This window comes from Arachis ipaensis, chromosome B08, assembly GCF_000816755.2.
Source record: "Arachis ipaensis cultivar K30076 chromosome B08, Araip1.1, whole genome shotgun sequence".
In the NCBI taxonomy this organism is placed as follows: domain Eukaryota; kingdom Viridiplantae; phylum Streptophyta; class Magnoliopsida; order Fabales; family Fabaceae; genus Arachis; species Arachis ipaensis.
This window is the reverse complement of record NC_029792.2, coordinates 29,965,216-29,988,379: the sequence shown is the minus strand read 5'-3', so window position 1 is coordinate 29,988,379 and position 23,164 is coordinate 29,965,216. Positions and strand designations below refer to the sequence as shown.

The 23,164-nt window shown below is 38.4% G+C and overlaps 1 protein-coding gene and 2 long non-coding RNA genes across 3 annotated transcripts; all 3 read left to right on the top strand.

The window, feature by feature from the left end:
- Nucleotides 16,677-17,183, top strand: LOC107610849. Its single transcript, XM_016312840.1, has one exon. The coding sequence runs from the start codon at nt 16,677-16,679 to the stop codon at nt 17,181-17,183; it is 507 nt and encodes a 168-aa protein (XP_016168326.1).
- On the top strand, nt 19,142-19,940 carry LOC110265452. Its single transcript, XR_002351597.1, has 2 exons — nt 19,142-19,754; nt 19,836-19,940. It is a non-coding gene; the product is annotated as an uncharacterized LOC110265452 (long non-coding RNA).
- LOC110265451 lies at nt 20,513-22,186 on the top strand. The gene is made up of 3 exons (XR_002351596.1): nt 20,513-20,602; nt 21,557-21,593; nt 21,962-22,186. It is a non-coding gene; the product is annotated as an uncharacterized LOC110265451 (long non-coding RNA).

Genomic DNA, 23,164 nt, shown 5'->3' with positions numbered 1-23,164 from the left:
ATAATGTGTTCTTCATGTTTTCTCTTAGGATCTCTTATTCAATCACCAAAAGCTCCAAGAAAACGTGATTTCTAGTTACCTTAAGGTGAGGAAAACCTTCTGATGTGGGTGGAAACTGTCTCTCAACAAATTTCCTTCGGCAAGTGTACCGAATTTGTCGTCAAGTAAAAACTCACAATAGAGTGAGGTCGAATCCCACAGGGATTGATTGATCAAGCAACTTTAATTAGAAGAATGTTCTAGTTGAGCGAATTCAGAATTTGGGTTGAGAGTTACAGAAAATAAAATGGCGGGAATGTAAATAACAGAAAGGTAAATGCTAGAATTAAAGGACTGGAAGTAAATGACTGAAAGTAAATTGCAGAATTGTAAATAGGAATGGGGGATTTGCTCATAAAAGTAAATGGTAGAAATTAAAGAGAATGGGTAAGATCAGAGATGGGGAGTTCATTGGGCTTAGGAGATATTGCAATCCTCCGAATCAAGTTCATTTTCATCTCTTCCTCAATCAATGCACTCATTGATCTCCTTGGCAATATTAATTGATTAAATTACAAATTCAATCTCTCAAATCTTGATCAATAGCCAATTCCTTGGTCAATTGCTCATGGGAAGAGATGAAGTAGGGTCACTGATTATACCACATGCATTTCCCAAATCAAGTATTGAGAGGGTTATAGTCACATACCCATCCAAACCCAATTTGGTCCAGCATGAGAAAGCATTTCTAGCTTGATCTCTTCATTCCTCTTTCAAGGTTCAAAAGAGATCCAAGTTTGAATAGCTTCTTTTCCAAGATAACTACCCAGTTGGATGAAGATCGAAAGCTTTCAAGTAAAATCAAGAGAAAAGATAGAAGAAGAATAATGAAAATTAGTATTGATCCATCAAATTACAACAGAGCTCCCTAACCCAATGAAAGGGGTTTAGTTGTTCATAGCTCTAGAAAATGAAAACAAAGATGGAGAATACATCATAAAACTAAAAAATGCAGAGAAGGTACAATACAGAGAGTAATTCTCTTTTCCAACTTTTTAGAACTCCCTAAACAATTCAAAGCTACTCCTATATATACTATTTTTCTCAGCTTCTAGTTGGCTCTTCAAGTCTTGGGCCTTTGGATCTTGAGTTTGAAGCAGTTCTCTTCTTTATTTGGGCTTGGCTTTACTTGCAGAGAGAAAGTGTAAAATGGGCAGAGACTTTAGCTCAGGACGTTAGGGGTGTTAACGTTTAGTGAAAATATGAGTTTGAGAACGTTAGTGACAATCAACTTTCTCACTAACGTTCCTAAGTAAAAGCCACGTTAACTTCAACGTTAGTGGGACAAACGTTGACACTAACGTTGCCTCTAAGTCTTTCGCACACGTTATTGAGACTTAACATTCCCAATAACTTTGAAAAGCCCCCTTTGTTCCCACGTTAGAGCCCACGTTAACTTAGTTAACGTGGCTCTTTAACGTGGGCTTGCCATCCTTTGAGAACGTTAGTAACACTCAACATTGTCACTAACGTTCCAAGGTGCCCTTATGTCTCACGTTAGAGTCCACGTTAACTAGGTTAACGTGGCTTCTAACGTGGCCATGCTTAGCCATCCCCAACGTTAGTGACAATGTTGAATGTCACTAACGTTGGCGTTTCTTTCACTCATCATTAGCTTCCACGTTAACTGAGTTAACGTGGAAGTTAACGTGGCTCCTTGGGGGGATTGTGTGGTTGCTTCCAATGTTAGTGACAATGTTGGGTGTCACTAACGTTGTCGACCACTCTTGCTTCTTACGTTAGCTCCCACGTTAACCAAGTTAACGTGGGAGTTAACGTGGTATGTTTCTCCTTAGGCCAACGTTAGTGACAATGTTGAATGTCACTAACGTTGGCGTTTCTTCCCCCTTCTAACATTAGAGGCCACGTTAACTAAGTTAACGTGGACTCTAACGTGGCCACTTGTGAGCATTTGCCAACGTTAGTGACAATGTTAAGTGATAAAAGAACTCATGAAATATGGGTTTATCAACCTCCCCACACTTAAACACTAGCATGTCCTCATGCTAAATCCAAGGTAAATAATTAAGGTTTAAAGTGATGGAATGTTATGAAATACAACCTATGCTAAATGCATCTACCTAATGAGTCATACAATTCTAATTCATCCACTCATATATAAAGCCTACATGTAGTCAAATTATTTCACATTCTCAAGGAGATATATATACATATATGGCTAACCCTCAAATAATAAAGTATTTTTTTTTTGCAAATGAGATGAGAGAAAAAAACTTACAAGACAATCAGAGATAAATGTTTAATGAGCTTTTGAACCCTCACTGGATTTTGTGTTTTCTCTCTAATCACTCAGTGTTTATTGGGTTAATCACTCTATTCTTCTTTTCATTCTTCCTTTCTATAACTTTGTTTTTCGTCTAACCAATCAACAATTATAGAACATAGTCATACCAAAACTCATGAAGTCTTTAATTAAGGTTGTAATGGGATCAAGGCAAAGGGTAAGGATATATGTATAAGGCTAAGTGAGCTAATAAGTGAATCCTTAATTAGACTGAGATCTCACCTAACATACATACTTAGTAAAACAATGCTTCTTTACCTATTCTCCCAATTTTCTCGCTTTTGATGTCACATGCTCATGTTTCAATTCTTGTTTTTATCCTCATGTGCATTGCTTTTTATTTTGCATTGGGGAGTTCTTTTTGTATCCCCTTATTTACATGCTTGAAAACTAACTCTTTTTTTTTTGAATACACATGGTAATTTTAATTAATTTGAATTTTCATGAGCTTGCTTTCCAAAATTTTGAGTTGCTTTATTCTTTTTAATTTTTCTACCTTTTGTCTTTATCAACTATGTTCCCAATAAGTTTCCCACATTTTACTCTATTTATAATTTTCTATCTTAAGCTAACCAAGGATTCACTTGGGATTTTCTTTTGTTTTTCTGCTTAAGGCTAGTAATTTGGCTAAAATAGAATAAGGGGTTTTTTTTTTATTTAAAAGCTCAAAGGGGGCTAACAAAGGTGATGTAAAAGGTAGGCTAATTTGGGATAAGTGAGCTAAAATCAAATGATGATCTCAATCATTATTTTGAGATGTACCTATATTCTATAATCAGACATATAGACTAAAACAAAGTAAAGAACACCAGAATAAGAAAGAAGGTTGGAACACACAGAAATAAAAATTATGGTTTGAATGTAACCATACAGTTAAGCTCAAAACTCACAGGCTATGTGTTCTCTAGCTGAAAAATTATTTATCACTTATGTATGTCATGCAGGTTTAGTTAAAAGTTCTCATTATTCTCTTAAAAAGTAATTTAGGGTAGCCTTTGAAGTTTTACTGTTTCTCCTTGATGAAATATTGTCAGTTTAACTACATCATGTAATGCTATATATACAAGGTTTTATGGATCTAAATCTATTATGTTCAAGTTCCTAGCTTACTCTTTTTTATATTTGTCAATTTAAACTAAGCTATAACTAAGCTGTCTTATGTAAAAAGGGTAAACTATACTAATTGATCCACTAATAAGTTAGAATTGCAAACTAAACTAAATAACTAAAATATGAACAAAAAATGCAAAATGCAGAAAATAGAGTAAAATACACAAGTAGCAATGTATAAGTACTCAGAAAATAATAATAAAAGAAAAAGAGAAAAATACAGAAAAATATCCAAAATAAAAGAAAAAGTATGTAGTAGTTCACCAAAATAAACGCCAGAGATGGCGACCTCCCCACACTTAAAATGAAGCATCGGGGTCAAGCCGGGTGTGAAGGAGTGTCATCACTGGTAGGGATGGTAGCTGGGGTCTCTATGACGGTGGTGGGCTGAGAGTCTGGCTGCTGTAGAGGGGGGAGTGACTGGATCGGGATCTCCGGATCTGCAGCCTCAAGCTGATGTGGGGCCTCCTGCTGTGGTGTAGCGTGCTCTGTGCCTGCCTGCTGATGAGTCTCCGCCTGGGAATGAGGCTCCTCCTCGTGCTCATCCTCCTCCTCCTCCTCTGATGGCTCTGATGGTGTGTCGGGCTCGGAGGGGATGTCGGCGCCCTGTCTGATCATCAGCTTCAGATGGGAATAGCGTCGCCTGCTGCGGCGCTCCAATCTCTCATACCGGCGCCTGTTACGGCGCTCCATCTGATCAAGCTGGCAGAATAGACGGTGCACGAGGCGATAAACCGGCTCGGAGGCGGGTGGAGGTGCAGTGGTGACAGCAGGGACAGCTGGGGCAGCTGTGGATGAAGAGGGTCCAGCAGACGGAGGGGCTGTCTCATCAGTAGCAGTGACAGGTGATGGTCTGTAGCCCAAAGCAAGGAAGTTCCTGTTGTGAGGGATGATCTTCCTGCAGTCCGCTGCTGGTGGTCGCTCATCGGCATCCTCCCAAGGCACATCAGCCTGACGGCCTAGCCGTGTAACCAGATAAGGAAAGGGGAGGGTGCCTCGGACGTGGACCCTGGCCATATAATGCCGGATAAAACGAGGCAAGTACAGGTCCTTACCCTCCAGCACACACCAGAGGAGGGTGATCATGGCAGCCGGGATCTCAGTCTCATGAGTACTCGGCATCACATAGTTGCTCAAGATCTGATGCCATAGCCGAGCCTCATCATTCAAGTACACTCTCTTGATCCCTCTAGGCATAGTGGTGTCCTGACCCATCTCCCAAGGAACAGCAGGGTCGAGAGCTATCCGTGCCTTCACAGCATCCCAATCAAACCGCATCTGGTCCATGTCCTCCTCAGCCTGTGCATAACCATCTGGCTGATCGGACTTGGCTGGGAGCTGGAGAACGGTCTCTATGGCCTCCTCAGTGACCAGAATTTGCTTTTCCCTTAGGTTCACTGCATCTAGGGTAGTAAGGTAGTAGTTGCAATAGAATTCTCGTACCCCAGATGCATTGACCTCTGTCAGTGGTCTCTCCAGAAAGAACCAGCCCCTTTGCTTGATTTGCTCAGTGGTGTATTGCTGGAGGGCTTCTGGAATCTTCAAGGTATGTTCCAGGTATAGATTTCTGGAGTTTCCAAAAGTCGGGTACTTCAGCTCACAGTACCGGTTTGCAAATTTTATAGGATCAGTCGAAGGGAGCAGCTGGTTAGCTTTTTCCTGCTATGTGAAGTTCTTCTCCCACCATGAGGAATCGTGCATTAGAGCAATGATGGACTGGGAGGAATCTCCTCGCTTGCGCTTGCCAGTAGCCTTGCCTTTGCCTTTCCTTTGTGAGGCAGACATCCTGAAAAACAGAAAACCAGGAAATGGATAAAATAGGAAAGCAAATAGGCAATTTAAACAAAGGAAACTCAAAGCGGTAAGAGAGAAATAGACTAAGGAAAATGAGTAATTGAAATGTGATTGAATTAATGTTAAATGGAAAGAAAAAAAATCAATATGCCATAGTGAGAAAGTTAGAGGAAGTGAAAGTGATCAGAAAAGAGATCAAGAGGGTTAGTATGGTAAAAAGAAATTAGTAAATTAAAATTAGTGAGTTAGGAAAGTAAGTGGCATAGAAAAAATTCCATATAACAAGGATTCACAGGTAAGAATAGAAGTACTCATAATCGAATAAAGAAAACAGGGTGATGCTGATTCGAATAGAAATAAAGAAATCAGAAATTGGAATCAGTGAATCACAAATGCAGGTTATGAACCAGGAAATCAAAGAGGATAAGAAAGTGGACTCACGCGGTTGCGTGGGATTAGTATTGGGTAAGTGACGCGATCGCATGGGGCATGCGATCGCGTGGGCCAATTTGTGCGAAACGCACAAGAGCCGCACGATTCCAGCCCAACTTTCTGTTCGTTGGATCCTTACGCCGATATATATATCACGTGACCGCATGGGTCACGCGGTCGCATGGGTGGTGTTTTTCGCGATATGACGCGATCGCATGGGGCATGCGGTCGCGTCGTGCAACCCTTTTTTTTTTAACTCAAAAATGTAGGATGCAGTGATTAACATGAATGCTATGTATGATTCCAGGTTAATGTTAAAATAAAAAAAGGGTAAATTGAAAACAATAAATAAGAAATAGATTGAGAAAGAAGCGACCATACCATGGTGGGTTGTCTCCCACCTAGCACTTTTAGTTAAAGTCCTTAAGTTGGACATTGGAAGAGTATCCTGTTATAGTGGCTTATGTTTAAATTCGTCCAAAAATTTCCACCAGTGCTTGGAATGCCAATAGCCTCCGGGGTCCTAAACTAGGCATATAAAGCTTCTGAGCAGCTTCAAACAGATATTCAGCCTCCCGGGATGACGAATGTCAGAATATAATCCATGATTCCAAGCTGTGTTTTTAGATCCGCCTCCGTTTTGATTTGTAAGTTTCCATTCGGGCGGGTTAAAAAGTAGAATCTCACCGTGGTGACCAAACGTTCTCCGTGATCCATGCAATTGAGCATGATACCAATCCGTGTACTTCGAGGTGAAGCGTGGAACCTTATTGAACCTGGTGCACCAGTTCTGAGTATGAGCCAATTCCCTCTTACTCTTAAAGCCGCAGAGAGCTCTAAGTTTGCCATCTGTTTCAAGCAAACCATATTCAAGTGAATAAGTAAAATTATAAGTTAAGGATTGTACCCACTAGAAGCTTGTATTAGGTGGTAATGTCCTTGGGATAGGTGTTTTTGGTGGTTCTGCAAGTTCCGTTTCCTTGTGCTCTTCTGTGAATTCTTCCACTTCCTTGCAAAGATCTTCAATTGTATCTGTATCCTGGTCAAAGTCTTCTATGTCTTCCTCATCACTCGAGTCATAGATTGGGGGTTGAGAGAAATCTACCTCCGCATCATCTTCATATTCACTTGGAGAAAATTCTTCGATCTCAGAGAATTCACTTGCGGACGCAAGTTCATCACTAGGAGAACTAGACTTGTGACTATCATCATCAAGGAAATTTGCTTCTTGGATTATTCCGTCTGATTCTTCGTAAACGACTTGCCTTGGAGATTGTACGGTATCCTCCTTAGCATCAACTGTAGCATCTTGGACGGAGTTTTCCTCAATTCTGAATTCCCAAGAAAGTTCAGCATCTCCTAGATCTTCAACGCGAGAGGGGTGAGAGTTCATAGTAGCAAATAAAGATAAAAAGGAAAAAAAAAATAAATAAACAAGCAAAAGAAAAATATTTACAATAACCAATAATAAGGCACACGTTAGCAGTTCCCCGGCAACGGCGCCATTTTGACGATTGTGATTTCTGCCAGTAAAGAATGTCATAAAAACAGTCGCGTTGTAGATATAGTCTCTAACCGACAAAAATCCCTTTCGTACAAACGTTTTGGGTGTCACAAGTAACAAACCCCTTAAAAATAGTTAACCGAGTATTCAAACCTCGGGTCGTCTTCTCAAGGTACTGCGAGGAAGTATGTTCTTATTATTGGTTATAAAGGTTGTAATCGGGGTTTAGAAGGTGAGAAGCAAGTAATTTAAATAACGAGTGAATTAAATGGCAATTAAAAATAAATAATAACTGTAAAACAACTTTTGGCAAGATAAGAGAAATTAGAAGTCCAACTTAGTTATCCCTCTCAACAATAATGAAAGTTGTATCTTAATTCCACTTAGTTAACCTATGAAGCAAAGGTAAGTCAAGGGACTAATTAGTTTGACCTTCGATAAGAAGAAGTCCTAAATCCTAAGAGAGAGAGAGAGAATCTCTCTCTAAACTAAATCTTGATGCGGGTGGAAACTGTCTCTCAACAAATTTCCTTCGGCAAGTATATCGTATTTGTCGTCAAGTAAAAACTCACAATAGAGTGAGGTCGAATCCCACAGGGATTGATTGATCAAGCAACTTTAATTAGAAGAATGTTCTAGTTGAGCGAATCCAGAATTTGGGTTGAGAGTTGCAGAAAATAAAATGGCGGGAATGTAAATAACAGAAAGGTAAATGCTAGAATTAAAGAACTGGAAGTAAATGACTGAAAGTAAATTGCAGAATTGTAAATGGGAATGGGGGATTTGCTCGTAAAAGTAAATGGTAGAAATCCTCTTTCAAGGTTCAAAAGAGATCCAAGTTTGAATAGCTTCTTTTCCAAGATAACTACCCAATTGGATGAAGATCGAAAGCTTTCAAGTAAAATCAAGAGAAAAGATAGAAGAAGAATAATGAAAAGATAGAAGAAGAAGAAGAATAAAGTGCAGAAAAGTAAAATGACAAGAAAAGTAAATGTAAGAGCTAAAAATAAAATGAACATTGGGATCAAGAGATATTGCAATCCTCCGGATCAAGTTCATTTTCATCTCTTCCTCAATCAATGCACTTATTGATCTCCTTGGCAATCTTAATTGATTGAGTTACAATTTCTTGCAATTCAATCTCTCAAATCTTTATCAATAGCCAATTCCTTGGTCAATTGCTCATGAGAAGAGATGAAGTGTGGTCACTGATTATACCACATGCATTTCCCAAACCAGGTATTGAGAGGATTATAGTCACATATCCATCCAAACCCAATTTGGTCCAGCATGAGAAAGCATTTCTAGCTTGATCTCTTCATTCCTCTTTCAAGGTTCAAAAGAGATCCAAGTCTGAATAGCTCCTTTTCCAAGATAACTATCCAATTGGATGAAGATCGAAAGCTTTCAAGTAAAATCAAGAGAAAAGAAAGAAGAAGAAGAATAAGAACTACACTTAATCCATTGAATCACAATAGAGCTCTCTAACCCAATGTAAAGAGTTAGTTGATCATTGCTCTACAAAAATAGAAAAGAAAGAAAGTGCAGAAAAGTAAAGATGAAGATTGAAACTGAAAATTCAACATTCATAAATGAAAAGTACAAAGAAAGAAAAGGAAAAGTGTGTGAGGGAAGGGAGTCCGAAGACCCCTCTTCCATCCCCCAATTCCCCAATTTCCAGCCTCGTCTAGCCTAAGATGATTTCAATGTAAAACCTAAGGCCTTTATATAGGCTCTCCTAAATTACAAAATGGAATTAAAAGCAAATTACAATTAAATGAAAATTCCTATTCTAGATGCTTCCTGTGGCCTTGATTGGTTGACAATTGTGGGCTTGCTTGCTTGAGCTTTGAAGTGGGCTTGAGAGAGAAGTGAGTCAAGTTGAGGTCTAGGTGCTAAAGTTAGTGCCAAAGTTAGCCAAACTAACGCTATAAGTGTGGCGTTAGTGCTAAAGTTATTGTGGCTAACGTTGCACTTGCTGCCCAGTTGGTGTTTTTAGGGCTTAGAAGATGCCTCTTGTTTGTGCTCCAATTTCATGCCCACTATAGAGTATTATACATCGTTGGAAAGCTCTGAATGTCAGCTTTCTAACGCAACTAGAATCACCTCAATTGGACCTCTGTAACTCAAGTTATGCTCAATTGAAGTGGACATGGTCGCTGGCATATATGCCAACGTTACTGGAAATGTTGATTGCCAATAATGCTAGTGATTTCCCGTTTCTGAAGCTCAAACTTAGTGTCCATCCCATACTATTATATATCGTTGGAAAGCTCTGGATGTCTACTTTCTAATGCCTTTGGAAGCGCATCATTTGGAGCTCTACAACTCGAGTTAAACTTCTTGGAAAGTGAAGAGGTCAGTTGGCCTAAATACAGGCTGATACCATGTTCATCATTGCACTTTCGGGGCAGGTTTTCTCCCTCAAATTTAGTGTCAACCATGTAGTGCCATATATGCTTGGAAAGCTCTGAAATCCTACTTTCCAATGCCACTAGAATCACCTAATTTGGAGCTTTGTGGCTCAAGTTATGCGTGTTTGAAGAAGGCATGGTCAGGCTGCCAGGTGGGACTTTTGCCCACGTTAACTTCCATGTTAACTAAGCTAACGTGGGAGTTAACGTGGCTCTTTGTGGCTTGTGTTGGCATCCAACGTTAGTGACAATGTTGGGTGTCACTAACGTTGTCGACCACCCTTGCCTCTTCACGTTAGCTCCCACGTTAACCAAGTTAACGTGGGAGTTACGTGGCATTGTGTGCTTTGGCCAACGTTAGTGACAATGTTGAGTGTCACTAACGTTGGCTTCCCCCCTTTCTTCTTAATGTTAGAGGCCACGTTAACTAGGTTAACGTGGACTCTAACGTGGCCACTCATGAGCTTGGTCCAACGTTAGTGATAATGTTAAGTGTCACTAACGTTGGCTCCATTTCCTTTCTTCAAAGTTAATGCCACTAACTTTTCTCACTAACGTTGTGGCTTTTCTTCCTTCCACATTAGTTACCACGTTAGTGTAACTAACGTAGCCACTAACGTGGGTCTTCTCTTCTTCTTTTGGCCTGAAATCAATCAAACAAAGTGCATCAAAGTCTTGCTCTTAATCATGGAATCATGCATCATCCAATTTATCATATAATTCATGCAAAATTCTCATGAAATCATGTAAAGTGCACAATATTTGCTTAAATCAAGATGTAAGTGAATATCCACCCAAAACTAGCTTATTTCCTAAGAAAATGCATGAAACTACCTTAAAAACAGCAAAGAAAAGGTCAGTGAAACTGGCCAAAATGCCCTGGCATCAGATTCATCTCAAGGGTGCATCAAGACCACTTCTATGAAGTTGTGGCCAAGAAGAAAGTGATTCCCGAGGTCCCTTTCAAGCTCAAAAAGGGTGAATATCCGGAGATCCGACATGAGATTCGAAGAAGAGGTTGGAAAGTTCTCACCAACCCCATTCAACAAGTCGGAATCTTAATGGTTCAAGAGTTCTATGCCAATGCATGGATCACCAAGAACCATGATCAAAGTGTGAACCCGGATCCAAAGAATTGGCTTACAATGGTTCGGGGGAAATACTTAGATTTCAGTCCGGAAAATGTAAGGTTGGCATTCAACGTGCCAATGATGTAAGGAGATGCACACCCCTACACTAGAAAGGTCAACTTTGATCAAAGGTTGGACCAAGTCCTCATAGATATTTGTGAAGAGGGCACTCAATGGAAGAGAGATTCAAGAGGAAAGCCGGTTCAACTAAGAAGGCATGACCTCAAGCCTGTGGCTAGGGGATGGTTGGAGTTCATCCAATGCTCAATCATTCCCACTAGCAACCGGTTTGAAGTTACTATAGACCGGGCTATCATGATCCATAGCATCATGATTAGAGAGGAAGTAGAAGTTCATGAGGTTATATCCCTAGAACTCTACAAGGTGGCAGACAAGTCTTCTACTTTGGCAAGGTTAGCCTTCCCTAATCTCATTTTTCATCTCTGCAATTCAGCTGGAATTGACATAGAGGAAGACATCCTCATCAATGAGGACAAGCCCATCACTAAGAAAAGAATGGAGCAAACAAGAGATCCCACTCATGGATAAGAGCATGAGGAAATTCCTCATCATGAAATTCCTGAGATATCTCAAGGGATTCATTTTCCTCCACAAAACTATTGGGAGCAAATTAACACCTCCCTAGGAGAATTAAGTTCCAATATGGGACAACTAAGGGTGGAGCACCAAGAGTATTCCATCCTCCTTCATGAAATTAGAGAAGATCAAAGAGTCATGAGAGAGGAGCAACAAAGGCAAGGAAGAGACATTGAGGAGCTCAAGCACTACATAAGATCTTCAAGAGGAAGAACTAGCCGCCATCACTAAGGTGGACCCGTTCTTTAATCTCCTTGTTCTTTATTTTCTGTTTTTCAAATTTTTATGCTTTATGTTTATCTATGTTTGTGTCTTTATTACATGATCACTAGTGTCTAAGTGTCTATGCCTTAAAGCTATGAATATGAATCCATCACCTTTCTTAAATAAAAAATGTTTTTAATTGCAAAAAGAAAAAAAAGTACATGAATTTCGAATTTTAAAATAGATTAATTATTTTGATGTGGTGGTAATACTTTTTATTTTTCTAAATGAATGCTTGAACAGTGCATATTTTTTAAATTGTTGTTTATGAATGTTAAAATTGTTGGCTCTTGAAAGAATGATGGAAAAGGAGAAATGTTATTGATAATCTAAAAAAATCATAAAAATGATTCTTGAAGCAAGAAAAAGCAGTGAAAAGCTTGCGAAAAAAAAAAAGAAAAAAATTGGCGGAAAAAAAAAGAGAGAGAAAGAAAAAGCAAGCAGAAAAAGTCAATAGCCCTTTAAACCAAAAGGCAAGCATAAAATAAAAAGGATCCAAGGCTTTGAGCATTAGTGGATAGGAGGGCCCACAGGAATAAAATCCTGGCCTAAGCGGCTAAACCAAGCTGTCCCTAACCATGTGCTTGTGGCGTGAAGGTGTCAAGTGAAAACTTGAGACTAAGCGGTTAAAGTCGTGGTCTAAAAGCAAAAAGAGTGTGCTTAAGAGCTCTGGACACCTCTAATTGGGGACTCTAGCAAAGCTGAGTCACAATCTGAAAAGGTTCACCCAGTTATGTGTCTGTGGCATTTATGTATCCGGTGGTAATACTGGAAAACAAAATGCTTTGGGTCACTGGCATTGTTTTTAGTATGTTTTTAGTATATTTTAGTTAGTTTTTATTATGTTTTTATTAGTTTTTAAATAAAAATCACATTTCTGGACTTTACTATGAGTTTGTATGTTTTTTTGTAATTTCAGGTATTTTCTGGCTGAAATTGAGGGACCTCAGCAAAAATCTGATTCAGAGGCTGAAAAAGGACTGCAGATGCTGTTGGATTCTGAGCTCCCTGCACTCGAAGTGGATTTTCTGGAGCTACAGAAGCCAATTGGCGCGCTCTCAATTGCGTTAGAAAGTATACATCTTGGGCTTTCTAGCAATATATAATAGTCCATACTTTGCCCAAGATTTGATGGCCCAAACCGGTGTTCCAAGTCAGCATAGAAATTCTGGCGTCAAAACGCCAGAACTGGCATAAAACCTGGAGTTAAACGCCCAAACTGGCACAAAAGCTGGCGTTTAACTCCAAGAAAAGTCTCTACACGTGAAAGCTTCAATTCTCAGTCCAAGCACACACCAAGTGGGCCCGGAAGTGGATTCTGCATCATTTACTCATTTCTGTAAACCCTAGGTTACTAGTTTTCTACAAATAGGACCTTTTGCTATTGTATTTTACACATTTGATCATACTTTTCATCTTGGAACTTGTATGTTCACGCTTTGGGAGGCTGGCCATTCGGCCATGCCTAGACCTTTTGTTCTTATGTATTTTCAACGGTGGAGTTTCTACACACCATAGATTAAGGTGTGGAGCTCTGCTGTTCCTCATGAATTAATGCAAAGTACTATTGTTTTTCTATTCAACTCAAGCCTATTTCTGTTCTAAGATATCCATTCGTTCTTCAACATGATGAATGTGATGATCCGTGACACTTATCACCATTCTCACCTATGAACGCGTGCCTGACAACCACTTCCGTTCTACATGAAAATAAGCTTGAATGTGTATCTCTTGGGTTTCTAATCTAAGATTAGAACCTTCGTGGTATAGGCTAGAATCATTGGCGGTCATTCCTGAGATTCAGAAAGTCTAAACCTTGTCTGTGGTATTTCAAGTAGGATCTGGGAAGGGATGACTGTGACGAGCTTCAAACTCACGAGTGTTGGGCGTAGTGACAGACGCAAAAGGATCAATGGATCCTATTCCAATATGATCGAGAACCAACAGCTGATTAGCCGTGCGGTGACAGCGCATTTGGACCATTTTCACTGAGAGGACGGGAAGTAGCCATTGACAACGGTGATGCCCAACATAAAGCTTGCCATGGAAAGGAGTATGAATGATTAGAAGAAGGCAATAGGAAAGCAGAGGTTCAGAAGGAACAAAGCATCTCCATACGCTTATCTGAAATTCCTACCAATGAATTACATAAGTATCTCTATCCTATTTTATGTTTTATTCATATTTTAATTATCAATTCTCCATAACCATTTGAATCCGCCTGACTGAGATTTACAAGGTGACCATAGCTTGCTTCAAACCGACAGTCTCCATGGGATCGACCCTTACTCACGTAAGGTTTATTACTTGGACGACCCAGTGCACTTGCTGGTTAGTTGTGCGGAGTTGTGATAAAGAGTTGAGATTACAATTGTACGTACCAAGCTGTTGGCGCCATTGATGATCACAATTTCGTGCACCAGCTAGGTCGTCAAAGCTTGAGATGGACCTAGGAGGTAGATTGTCGAACCATTTAATTGCTGTTTTCGTCAAGGTAGTCGGGAAGGCTTTGCACCGAGTTGTATCTGAGGTGTCGGTGAGATACATTCTACTTCTGAAGTTGCTGAGATGATGGCTGGGATCTAATGTGCCGTCGTATAGAGTCATGTCGGGAGGTTTGAAGTCTTTTGGAATTTTAGCCTTCATGTTCTCTTTAGTTAATGGGTCTTGGTCCTTGCGAGAGCCGTCTTCGTGGCTGGATCGAGTAGTTTTAGCTTTGAGATTGGCTTCAAGCTTTAGGAGCTTTTCCTCTAATTTACGGCGTTGCCTAGCTTTCCTTCGTAGGACTCTCTCGGCTTTCTGCTGATATTCGACCTCTTTTTCGAGTTGTTTCAGGCGGTCCTGAAGTGCCACCATGGCTCTTGTGTTTGGGGAGATTTTTTCTTTGTTTGGTTGAGAAGTATCGTCTAATGTAACCTCCGCGTTCTTATGTGGCGTTCTTTTTTTCCAAATCAGAGTTGTGATCATTATCAAGGTTGTTCGCCATGATGATGGGATGACTTCCACGCTCCCCGGTAATGGCGCCAGTGTTCCGAGGGTTACCTAAAACTGTAGGTCGATCTCGAACGAGATCTTCTGTGCTGGTCGGTGCTGATGTGTCTGACTTGTGGGTGGTGGTCGGAGCCGCCGCGTCTAACTTGTTAGACTGGTAATGCTGCTGATCCTTTGTCACCGGAGGGTGGTGGTACCTACAAGGGACTCCGATGCTTAAGTTATCAAGGGTATTAAGCAGGTATTTTTGTAGAATCAGAGTATGAGTTATACCTGGGTGCTCCAGTGTATTTATAATGTTTGTAGACTGATCTTTCTGGAGATAGGATAGTTATCTTATCTTATCTTTGAGTGAAGTCATCTTTATCTTTAAGGGAACCGCCCTTATCCTTCTAGGCCTGGGTTGCCTTTGGATTTGGGCCGAGTTCCTTTATTTGGGCCTACTTTGGGCCTCTATTATCGATTTGGCCGACCTCTTTGAGAAGAGATCGGGGATTCCAGACTTGGACAGGTCGGTCGCTTTGTCGTCTATCATCCCGGGTCGGACATCTCGACCCAGGGTGTGAACAATATTTATGAGATATAATTGATTATTATTGAGACATTTGTGGACCCCCTGTACGTAAGATGTGATCGGGCACTTTAACTCCCCGAGTTTCCCCATGGGCATGCATATATGAATATTATTGAGCTTGTGGTGTTGGCTCCCCCATGTTAGCTTGAAATTCTTTCCATGGATATTATTGAGCTTGGGGTGTTGTCTCCCCCATGTCAGCTTGGAATTCTTCCCATAGTTAATTTTTTTAGCTTAGGGATGTGCGTACAGAGGGACTGTCCACGCTTAGCTACCAGGACATGTCGGGCTGACTATGTAACCGAGAGTTGATATCAACAACCATAGGACAGGCATACGTCATGTGCATTTGCTTGTTTGATTTGGTTTGCATTCTTGGATTTGCCTAATTGATATTCATGTTTAATTGCTATGTATTCTATTTGCTATATCTATAAACTACCTATGTTTTCTTTGTCTCCTTGCTTGTCTGTGTGATTCCACTGAAGATGGAGGTTTTGGAGGAAAGAGGATGATAGAGGATTAGGTTAAGGCTTTGGTTAAGTTTAGGAATCATTAGAAAACCACCCTTGTTTATGGATATTATTTTAAGTCTTTAAGTTTATAATCTGAGTGTCGGAGTTCTAGGATTGTCTCTAGCTTTCCCAGGGCCTTATTTATTATATATGTGGGCACCTTAACCATACTGAGAACCTCTGGTTCTCATCCCATGCGTTATTGTTATTTTTCAGATGCAAGTCGTGAAGCACCTCGCTAGGCGTTTGGAGTCCTACAGCGAAGTGGATTATTTTGGGACTTTTTTTGTGTATTTTTATATATGACTATATATATATAACTCTCCTAACAACTTGTTTTACTTTTTTACATCTTAGAGCTGTATGGAGAACTAGGACCTCTTTTGTGTATTTTGGGCTATGGGTTTTGAATAGGTTACCTTCGCGAACCGAGTCTTGAGCTTTGTTAAATGTATTTTGGCACTCTTCTGTATGTTTCATATATATGTATGTAAATATTCTCCAGCCAGTGTTAGCTTCGCAGGCTGAGTTAGGAGCTTGTTATTTTGTACTCTTGACCTTCTATTCTCACTTTTTGTGTGTGTGTGTTTATGCACCTTAGCTTTCTTCGTACACAAGTAACCTTGTATCCTGAGAATTGCGCTTTTAATTTTGTGATTTTGCTTTAGCTATTTTCTTTAAGGATCCTCGTATGTTATATTCTTCCAATTATTACACGTATATATTTTATTTTAGAGGTCGTAGCGCCTCGCCACCTTTGTTTTACATCTTTGTGTGGTAGGGTGTTACCTTATGGTGTCAGAGCAGTTCGTTCCTGTTGGGCCTGAGGAATGGAATGACTATGCTTCTGAGCATACTCTGAGTCATGTTTATGTGCTATTTAGGATATCTGACTGATATACATAGTATAAAGTTTGTGAGCATGCATTTGGGGCTCTAGGGCACTAAACTTAAGATATTGAGACTGATCACCTTAATATCAATTGTTTGGTGTGAACAGGGACCAAATGGCGTCTCACGAATCCAGGCGAGGTACTCGGAGAGTAAATCTCATGGTTGAGCCGGCGCAAGGACGTCGAGATGGAAACTCTGGTGCTGGTACAAGTAACGTAGGTCGATACTATAGGTCTATGACCCTTACTGACTTCCTTAAGAGTGGTCCACCTCAGTTTAACGAAAACGTCAATGCTTTGGAGGCTGATCAGTGGTTTCGAGATGTGGAGAGGTTTTTGTACACTCAGCATGTTCCTGAAGTACAGTCAGTGGAGATAGTGACTTATATGTTGGAGGGAGATGCTCAAAATTGGTGGCAGGAGCTATGTAATACATTGCAGGTGGAGTTAACAGATATCCCTTGGAACAGATTTAAGACAGAATTTTACGGGAAATATTTCTTGCATTTAATTTGCACTGCAAAGGAGTTTGAGCTAACGCACCTGAAGCAAAAGGATATGTCTGTTGCTGAGTATACCCGGAAATTCAATAACTTGTGCCATTTCTCGAAAGCTTGTTAAGGAAATCTAGCCGATTTTGAAGAGTGGATATGTGCTCAGTACGAAAGAGGACATAAGAGAGACATCTTTGACTACGTATATCCACAAAGGCTAACGAGTTTCACCGAGTTGGTTAAGAAGAGCCAGTTCGTGAAAGATTGCTCCATGAAGTGGGCGCCGTTACCGGAAGGCTGTGGTGAGATTGCTCTAGATGAGCCACACAGGGCCGGACTGGGGATGTGTTTTGGATGTGGGGCACCAGGGCACATGTCTAGGGATTGTTCGCGAGGAAGAGCCATAAGTGCGGGTTGGCCTCGACAGGATCAAGGTAAGTGTGATACCGGATACGTAGAACGGATTTGTTCTGTCTGGAGCTGGGACCCTGCTTTCATTTAGATTACATAACAAAGTTGGAAAGTTTAGAACTGGAAAGATTGGAAGTAGTATTCAACTTGGATACGAACCAGGAGTTGCGGTCAAAGAGAGTATTTCCAACCGTTTTTTTCAATAACTAGAATTTTTTAGGGCGAAAATTTATGTTAGGGGGGTAGAATGTAAAATCTGAAAGATTAGTAAATAATTAACAAATAAATTAGTTTTATTTTAACAAATTAGAAAATGAAATTTTATAGTTTAATATAAAAGAGCTAATTAAAACAAGAATATTGACACTAATTTTAAAAAATTCAACCCAAGATTGGGCTGAACTGATCGAACCGGGCCCAACCCACTCACTTAAATAAATGAGCTTAGCTCATTTCTCTCTCCTCATGCATGCTGAAACGCTGGAACTCAGCAAGGAAAGGGGGAAAAACTCTCTCCAAAAACACAACCCTCACTTCCATAATCAAATCCACATAACTTTTGATCCAGAGCTCCGATCGCCGCATCGTTTGCGGCCACATGAATGCAGCGTCAAGCTCTACAAATCCCAGAACTTAATTAGGTAAGAAGCCACATTTTCCTTTCAATTCTCCCCCAATTTCGAAACTTAATGTGAAATTATGTTGAATTTTGCATGATTTCGGTGTTTAGGTTCGAGTTACACTACAAGAAAATGGAACATTTGTAACAAAAAATTTGTATCAAATTTAAAATTGTTACAAATTATAGTTTTTTTGTAACAATAATTAGTTATTGTTACAAAACATTTCAATATTTTGTAACTACTTGATTTATTTTGTTACAAATTATGTTAGCTTTCGTATCGAATTGTTGTTTTGTTACAAAATATTATAATATTTTGTAACAAAAGATTATATTGTTGCAAAAATTCAAAATATTTTGTAACAAAATATCTATTTGTTTCAAAAGTTCTAAATATTTTGTCACAAAATATCTATTTGTCACAAAATACAATATTTTTGTAACAAGTTATTTATTTGTCACAAAATTCAAAGATTCTTTGTAACTAATAAAAAATTTTGTTTCAACATACTAAATATAAGACTTTGTGTAAGATCTAAAAATTTTAGAAGATCTTATTAAGAGCTAATTTAGATTTATTTATCAGTATTTTAATCCCTAAAATTATTTTATTAAAGATAATTAAATCAAATTTTGATTAATTGAGTTTAAAATAATTTAAAATTTTATCTGATTTTATAATTTTCGAATTATTTTCTATATTTAAATTATAAAATTTAGCAAATGTAAAATAATAAGCAGAATTTTATACGATTCGGTTTAAATAATTAAAATTTCAAAATTTAATACTAATATTTTTATAAATAAAAAAATTAATTATATTATCTTATAATTTTAATTAGAGTATTTGATTTCAAATCAATTAATATTTTGATACAATAAATAATATTTTAGAATAATTTTAGAGATTTAATTAGTTTTCAGATAAATCCAAAAACCAATTTACCCAAAATTTCTAATTTCACTTTTTGTCCCAAATTAAACTCTAATTCCTAAATTAAATCCAAACCCTAAATTTAACCAAATTAAACCCTAACCCTACTCATCTAACCCTAGCCCTCGTTACTCACTCACCCACTGCCAGCCCCTCTCCCCCATATACATACAACACAACCTTAGCAAACCAAAAAGGAAAGAAAAGAAAACGGGGATTAAGGGAGACGAGAGAAAGAAGGTTGCGATCAGAGAGGAGAGAGTGCTGCGAGCCAGGACGACGCGAGGAAGGAGAGGAGCCGTCGCGCTCGGCCGCTGCCAGCTTCGTCGCATCCTGCGCCGCGCCATCGCCGCCCAGACCGCGTCCGTTCCGTTCAGCCACCGCCGCTGCCATCGTGTGGTGAGAGGGAGAAGCTGAGAAAGGCTCAGCCGCGAGAACCAGAGGCGCGTGAGAGAGGGAAGACGCGATCGACAAAGGGAAAGGAAAAGGGTTTCACCGCCGCGGTGTCCTGCCTCCACTGCTGCTTCCGATCGGAGCCCTAGCCACCGGAGCCCCTACCGTCACCATTGCATGTGGAAAGAGGAGATGACGTTGCCGATTCTGATTTTGCCCAAGTCCCTCATCGTCATTGGAATCACGAACCAGAGGCGGAAGGAGGCGTTCCTCCATCACAAGCCAGCCACCAAGCTATGACCAAATTGGAGACGTTGTTTCTATTACCTTCCGTTTCGGTAAGCTTATGAAGAAATTGCTCTATTTCTGCCCTGTATCACCTTGCTCTACAATTGTTTCTGATTCATTTAATTTTTCAGAGTTATTATTGTCATTGTTCGGCGTTGCCACCCTTGTCTAGAGCTATTGAATATTTCTGCTGCGAGAATATTACTAGAATCGTTGCTGCTGCCACGAATTGGGGATAAAGGGGATTCCTACGTCAAATTTTGCTATTGCGACATCGAGGTAGGGGGTTCGTTTGTAAAATGAAAGTTTTTAAATTAAGAATGCCCAAAGATTTTATTGAGTAATGCAAATAACTTATAAATGTTATGTATGGCTAATTGATGAAAGTCAGAATTGTTGGTAATAGCGAATATGATTGATTGTGTTAAGATTGATTTGATGCTGTGTTTCAGGATGGTTTTTATTGGTTATGTGATTTGATGATGATAAGGATATACTTGAAAACTTGGTTGGTAGCTGATGAACTATTATGAACATGTGCTTGATTTCTTAAATGTTTGAGAATGCTGGAAAATTCTGTGTTTAGCTGGTTGTGATAAAGGGGATGTCACTGCCGTTGTTGCCGGTAGCACTATTCCCGTTCTGGTTCCAATTCCTTCGTTTATGAGACCTGTAACATTTTCTTCCTTGCTTTGTTACCATTTTATTCCTCTATTATATTTCCGTCCTAATTATGTTAGCATATTTTATTCTAGTGTTGCTAATTTATCTCCTAAACAATTATGATTAGTGCTGAGATCATTGCTGCTGCTGCTCCAAGAGGAAAGTTGTTGCTACTAGGAATTAAAAACAAACGAATAGTTTGTTGCGTTTAATTGCCGAGTTTTGGCTAATTGAGGTAGGGAATTTTATTTTGAAATTAACTGTTTTAATTTATGAATGCCATGGAAGTCTAGGATTTAATTTATTAGAACTTCTGATTAGGGATATTGTTTTTGATTATCAGAACCTGTAAATATTAGGGCTGTTGTTTATTATTCTGTGTAGTTTTTTTCTGATTTGTTACTTGTTTTTTTTTTACTTGTTCTTATTAGTAATTTAGTATTATTGGAACTTCAAATTATTACTTATAATTTAGTAATTTAGCATTAATGGATATGAAACTTCAATGGAAACTGGTGTTTGCTTCTTTTGATGAATTACAATAGCTTAACTTTTCTAGATTTATCTTTTGGTGGGAGTACATTTAATCGAAATCTGCATCTACATATAATAAACCATTATTTTATTTGGAAGTCTGGGGATTAGATAGTGAGGGATTTTTTAATGTGATCCTCCAAACCCCTATCTAACTATCAATTTGTATGAACATTTTAAAGTACCATAAGTCTTGGAGGATTATATATTTATAATTATCCATTCCAAAGAAAGGAAAATCATCACTTAAAACACCCCCCACAATCAAAGAAAGGAAAATTTTAAAGATTAATGTTTTACTAACTCAATTACTACTGTTCTATTTGCTTATTCTTTATTTGGAATTTTTTGTGAACTACAAGGTGGAAAAAGCACACTGGAAAACTGTTTGATTACTTTTGTTGAAGATTCTTTGTATCTCTCATGAATTGGTAACATTGGGAGAAAAGTGTTAATTCTATTATATATTGAAGTTTTATATGAGAGAAAAATTAAAAAGAAAAGGAAGAAGGATTAGTTGATGCAATGAATAATGATCATGTGGTGTGAACAGGAATCAAAGTGTTTTAATTATAATTGATATGAACCAATTCTATTTTTATGAAATTGAGTGCTTCTTCCAAGCTTGATTCAGAAATTCCTTTTGAATATGCAGAATGTTCCTTACTTGGGATGCAGTGCCTTGTATATTTGTAAGTTCATTGACTGTTAGTCATTATATTATATTGAGCTATTTTTTTTTATTGCATTTCAAATCATTATTGTGTTGAATTCTGTGGTGGTTGTAGCCTAGTAGTTATTGGATGGATTTTAGTTTCATGTACCTTCATACTTTGTGCTGGATTTCTGTTTCTTCATGCATGCAGTTCGGTTTCAATACTTGACACTATATCTAAATTCATATTTGCAATACAATGTATTCGTTCCCTTTCTGAATACTAAGTTCTTAATTACTTCTTAGAGTGAGTCTGCATTATTTAAGATTTTTCTGTTCTTGTATGGCACTTCAATTTATTTAAGATTTTCTTAGACAATTTATATTATTATTTTTTTATTTAAGATTTTCATGTGTGTGGCACTTATTAGAACTTCTCCATGAGAAATGAGAAAGGAGCTGTATGAACATGATGGAGTTTGTAATTTGTAGTTTACATTTTGGAGATTTATAATTCCTTATTTTTCTTGTCCTATGTATCTATCTAGTTCATTAGAGTTCTTCAATATGTCTTGTTAGTTTGTACTTTAAAGTTTATATGTTGAAGATTTATAAAACAATCTTAGTTAATGAAAGATATTTGAACTATCTATGTTATTATATATTATATAAATGTTGACTTGTTGAGTAAATTAGTTAATATATTTTTAATTAAAAAATAATATAATTTGATAAATTATGTGTGTAATTTTTATTAACAAAATTATTACAAAATAAATAGTATTTTGTAACTAAAGAAAAAAAGTTACAAAATTAAGTTACATTTGTAACAAAATTTTATGATAGGAAAAAATATATTGTCACCAAAAATACCTTGATGTTGAGTTAAGAAATTAACTAATTAATTAGTGATGACAAACATTATTTTTGGCAAAATAAATAATTAGATTTTGTTTAATTAATAAGTATATGTTGCTAATTATTTATTTTGTGTTGCAGGCCTAATTCAATTCTAGCAGCCCAAGTGGTATGAAAGTAATATAGCAAGGCTGATGGATAAAGAAGCTAGCACAAAGAAAGAAGCCTAAGAAACTGATGGGCCAATCGGGTTGCTTAATGGAAATTAAATCCAAACCCGTATCCATCCCACAAACCTTCTCTTGTAAGATTGAAGTCTTCCCTCTTTTGAAGTGCAACGTATCTCTCCTCTCTAATCAAGTCAAATCATGGCATCAGAAAAGTAAGAAAGAGAAAGAGAGAAAAAGGTTTCTCCATAAGCCAATAACCAAAGAAGCAAGAGAGAGAGAGTTGAAGCTTGAAGCACAGAAGCTAAAACAGAAATCCCAAGCTAAATCAAGCTTAAGGTTGGTGAAGCTCAAGGCTCAAGGTGTTGACCTTGGAAGAAGAACTCAGCCACATGCAAGGAGATATAAGAAGTTTGCTGTTCATTCAGAAACTAAGGAGAGAAAACCAGTTAATAGAGGTTATTGTTCTGAGAGAGCTCTTTGAAGAAGTTCAACTAACTAGACAGTGTAACCTAATCAAAGGTACATTCCGCCAGTATGAAGAACTGAATCAGAGGCTTGCTAATCTGGTTTTTCGCATAGC

Coding starts and splice junctions, on each gene's coding strand:
- LOC107610849 (XM_016312840.1), top strand. CDS start 16,677: ATGGCGTCTCACGAATCCAGGCGAGGTACTCGGAGAGTAAATCTCATG.